This window comes from Sitodiplosis mosellana, unplaced genomic scaffold, assembly GCF_009176505.1.
Source record: "Sitodiplosis mosellana isolate CC-2019 unplaced genomic scaffold, AAFC_SMos_1.0 Smas_scaffold_4, whole genome shotgun sequence".
NCBI classification, from domain to species: domain Eukaryota; kingdom Metazoa; phylum Arthropoda; class Insecta; order Diptera; family Cecidomyiidae; genus Sitodiplosis; species Sitodiplosis mosellana.
Window position 1 is genome coordinate 574,884 of NW_022595247.1, and position 5,284 is coordinate 580,167.

The 5,284-nt window shown below is 38.5% G+C and overlaps 1 protein-coding gene across 1 annotated transcript; it reads left to right on the forward strand.

Moving 5' to 3' along the window:
* The first annotated feature begins 4,468 nt into the window (after positions 1-4,468).
* LOC129566625 (BTB/POZ domain-containing protein 3-like) lies at positions 4,469-5,284 on the forward strand. Its single transcript, XM_055442708.1, has one exon. It carries the CDS (start codon positions 4,469-4,471, stop codon positions 5,282-5,284), a length of 816 nt encoding a protein of 271 aa, XP_055298683.1.

Below are 5,284 nucleotides of genomic sequence, written 5' to 3' on the forward strand. Positions count from 1 at the left end.
TTCAAAAATAAAAAACACCATACAAATATCACCTGTGAAAATTTCACAGGAGAAATTTTTTCATTTCACAAGGAACTGTGTACTTAGCTTTATACGAGAATCCTTCGCGAAAATGTTCAATGGAACATTCCATCTTCATCGTTGTGTGCAGTTTGGTTGTTTTCGGGTGTATTGGTTGGATGCTGTTGATTGTTTGTGCCGTCATATTGCTGTGTGCGCTTTGGTGTGTGTTCGGTCACATGGGTTGAGTGTTCTGAACTACTGTTAGACATATGTGTTGAGGTCGAATTTGCATTTGAATTTTGTTCGAGAGAAAACGAGCTAAACATATCACTGGACATTTCTATGGGTGAGATTGAGAGTGGAGTATGTTTTTTCTTCGATTTATATTTTTGAAAAGGCGAGTATGTTTTCTGATAATTCTGTTGGCGTTAAAGTAGAGTATGTCGTAGTACCGTCTAGCCTCTGCGGTCTTCACGGTTTTCGCGCAACTAATAGGAGAGATAACAACATGGTGTCTTCGGCAAAGTTGTAGTACTCGAGGTCTTCTATAACATTGCTGAAGGCATCTATCTCTTATCTCTTATCAGTTGCGCGCAAATCGCGCACATAAAAAAGCAAATTTTATTTAGAACTTTTTTTTTCTTATCATTTTTTGCGCTTTTCGCGGAACTTATAAGAGATAAGAGATAACTGACTTCAGCAATGTTATAGAAGACCTCAAGTGCTACAACTTTGCCGAAGACACCAAGTTATTATCTCTTATCAGTTCCACGGAAACCGCAAAAAACCGTGACGACCCGCCAAAAATGAACATACTCGCCTTTAACCATTTTTGAGTCGAAAGAAACTTTCTCTTCTCTTTCATAACAAAGTCAGTGAAACATACACCACTCTCAATCTCACCTATAGATTTGTGTCGTCGGTATTTCCAATTTCATTGAACCATACTGAATTGACTCGTATTCCCCAAAATTGAGTTCCTTCCGGTCCATAGTGAGCGTCACATTGATTGATTGGTCAATGACGATGTTTTTCTTTTGCTGGCATAATTGGCAATATACTCGTTTGAAATCAAATTCGATTGGATGTGTACCCATTATGATGTTCGGTACCACGTCGTCAGAATCGAGCATTAGGTCAATTGATCCATCGCCGTTTTCTACCAAATTTGTACTTTTCACCGATTTTTTCGGCAGTTTCAGCAGATTCTTTTTTTTCTCTTCCATTTTGCTTGAGCTCTAACTAACGAATGATGTACGTATCTAATGATATTCATTTTCATAGTGGCCAATTTTTAACCGTTATCCTGAATCTACACAAAAACTCAAGTCAGAGGCTTAACTCAAAGGTGTAATTAAATCTCACTTTCGCCTTTATTCTACTATGTAATGCGGCGCCTCATAGCAGATGAACAGTCTACGTATTTGCAGAGTTTTTTTTCTTCTTTTCTCGTTTCCTCTCTTTCTCTCTCTTTGCAACCGAGAGTTGAAAACATAATACGCTCATACGACTCAGATGAACAGCATACGTATTTGAACCGACGCTTCGTGTTATTTCGAGTTTGATTTCAATACTGTTAAGACGTTGTTCATTTTATGTCAGACGCTGATTAAATTTTTTTGAGTTTTGACATACATTTTTCATACGGCCAAAAGAATCGGAAGGTACGTAAAAAAATTATATTGAAAGTATTTCAATTTTTGTTTATATCTGAATATTATATCGATATATCTCCTTTGAAGTGAAACTGTGCTTTAGAGTGTTATTGTATTTTGTGAAGCATAACATGTTGTATCATTTCTATTCGGTTTGTGCGCATCCACCAGATAGCCACCAACGAAATTCCGCCGGGTGTTGTGATGTTTGCGGTCGCCTGCACCAACTTCTTGTCGGATGCAGAACGCCAGCAGGCCATCGATGCTTTGCCGCGTGCAACCCCCCGTTCTCGCCGTCCATTGCTGATAACTCGGCAAGTAGAAAATGAACGTTGGCATAGTTCGTGGTTCAACAACAACCCATCCACGTACATCCGCACCCACAGCGACAGCTACCTCAATCAATTGTGGCGACCAGCAACCAATGAGGAACGCAATGGTCAACGTCGTAACGTTCGATTCGCCGTAATTGAAAACACCAACATCTTTGCGGCAGAAGCACGTTCACACACGTTGTGGCGGTCGTTTCGACGTGGGTCATCCATCGTATGGATACACTTTTGGGTCCATTCCCAGATGATGGATTCACCGCTCCCCGTGACATCAACAATCGCGACGGAATTCCGTAAATTTGCCCAACCATTGTTGGATGCCCAATCATTGTTGGATGATCATTTTTGGAAGTTTAATTAATTTTATTAATTTTTTTTCAATTTAACATGTTAAATTTGATGTTTCAAATAAAACGAACTGATGGCGTCAAAATAGCTTTTCATGATGACCCATTTATTCTAAATGATAAATCGGCAACAGGTTTAATATTCAATCTTATTTTCAAAACAATCAGAAAGTAATATCTGTCGGAGTGATCATTGTAACCAAACATTACTTAATTGAGATTGAATTTGTCGATGTAATGAAATTACTTATTTACTTTGAAATAAAGAGGAATAAACAAGAAAATGGTCAGAAAGAAATCGCATCATCTCGGTCCATCATGGTCATGTTAAGACAACTTAACACCATTTTCTCATATGAATAGTCACTATAGTTCAAGGGTTTGTTTTTTCTGAATCGATGAAAGGTTTTAGCTATTTGTCAAAGGATTGTTCGTGAATTACGTTATAAAAACCAGATCAAAGCAAAATCTTGAAAATGAAATTTCGCTTGGATCAACGAAATTTTTTGATAACCGTGTACATGGGAATTTTAGAAAACGGCGCTTCCGACGATCAGAACAAGTAAACCTCGTTTAATAAACGTATAATTATGAAAGTACCGTAAATTAACTTCACTGCGAAGTCTACGAAAATTGTTTCTGACATGAAATCAAGCGGAATTGATCAGATCTTAATAAATTCTACTGATGATAATTCTTATTCTTATTTAATCCACCTATTCATTTGTGCATAAATCAATTTATAGTGCAAGCATATGATGAATGTCAAAGAAACGTCATTTTCTTTGCTCTCACTCGCCCTTGCCAATGTGTCAATCAAAATTAACCACTACTGGACAGGACAACCACAGCTCAATATACATATTGTTCTGTTCGACCGCTGTGCACTAGCTGGTGTTAGTGCAAACAGATCGAATTGTAAACGTCAAATCGAATCATACCAATTCTGCGCATTCATTCCGTATCGAGTATTCAACTGGAAAGTGTGATTAAGTGGAATGAATAAGGTTTTTCATGAAAATTTTGAGAGAACGAAGAAAAATTCAATATTTTACAACCAAACCAATTGGCCAGAGTCAAAAGTTGATGCAATCGCTTATTTTGAACGAATATTTCAGCGTTAATTTATTGTGTGTCCAGAGACAACAGTAAATTGAAGGTAAAACGAAATGTACATTGTTTTTTTCGGAATTGAAATGAATATAAAACATAGTTGATTGAATGAATTGATTCCATAGAAGAGAACAAATGAACGCGTGAGAATAAAAGACTGACGCTAGCAGGTTTTTCGCAAAAGCGGGATAACAATCAGTTGCACGGAAGAGAGACATTTCAAAAGGTTACACTCAAACGGAACATTTTATTTTGTCGCATTTTGAATTTTAAAGCCGTGATTACAACAACAATATACTTCTCTCTTGCGTGCAACCTTTTGAAATGTCTCTTTTGTGTGCAACTGATTTTTATCCCGCTTTTGCGAAAAACCTGCTAGCGTCAGTCTTTTATTCTCACGCGTTCAAATATAGCATCGCTACTTAAATTTCATTTTTTTCTCAGGCAATCTGCGGATTCCATCAAAGCCATTGAACATAACCTCAAGCACGTTACAAGTTTGCACTTTGAAGGCAAATACAGGTTATCTTTCCATGATCAATATTTTGACTTGATGCTTTCGATGTTTTCCACTTCAAATCAAGATAGAATTCAAAACTGATTTCAAATCTGTGAACATTTTTTCCGTTCATTCTACAGTGTTTTGGACTGTCGCAAACAAAAAGCACACGCAACAACAATGGAAATATATGATCCACTAAACAGCGACTAAACAACTCAATGGTACGCGGCGATCGGGAAAAAGTTGTACTTGAACGCCGAACTGGCCGATGTTCATTTCGTGATCGGATCAAAAGATGACTACGAACCAGTCCCGGCCCACAAAGCTCACTTGATGACCGGCAGCGATGTCTTCGCGACAATGTTCAATGGGACGTGGAAAGAAAAGGATGAGGTGGAGATTTCCGACGCGTCTGCTGCTGCTTTCAAGCTTTTTCTGCAGTTTTTTCACTTTGGACAAGTCAAGCTGACGATGGAACACGTTGCTGCAGTAATGAATCTGGGCGAGAAGTACAACATGGCCGAGTGTATGGCGGTGTGCAGCAAGTTCCTGAAAAATAATCTCAACGACGACAACGTCTGCCAAAACTATGAGCTGGCAATAATTTTCAAACAAGATGATTTGAAGCGGCTAAACACGAATGCTCTGCTCAAGTCAACTGGTTTCCTGTCATGCGATCAAAAGGTGTTGGCCGAGATTTTGAGACTGAATTGGTTGTCGTGCACAGAAGTCGAGCTTTTCGAAGCGTGCATGTCTTGGGTCAAAACAACTGCCAGGAAGGACGATTTAACCAAAGAACTGGTGCAAACTCAACTCGGTGCTTGGTTTTATGTTTTTCGTTTTGGGTCGATATCACTGGGTGAGTTTTCTAAATTGATTCCAGCTTATAGACATCTGTTCGTGAGCCCTGAGTATGCAAACATCATTCAAATGATTGCAGACAAAGAATTTCAAGCGACAATGTTCAATGGGAATCGTGAAAAACGCTCCGATTCAGAGGGTTGGAAAATGAAAAATACGATTTATTGCAATCGATTGCTCTCGTTAAATTACTCGACTGAACCATACTTTATCAACAATTTGGAAACAACCAAGTTCTCCAGTAACGAACCACTTTTGCTAAAAGGTTTCGGTCTTGATTACACTAGAGAGCATCGTGACAATGAATATAGTTTCTGTGAAGATGTTCCAACAGAAATAAGTATAGTAGAGATAGCCGGTTGCTACACAGTCAAAAATAAATGTCCAGATTTAGGCGGAATTTCGACTGGTAGAGGCGCCCAGTCCTATATTTTGCCTAGTAAACAGAGTTTCAGACGAAATACCGACTAG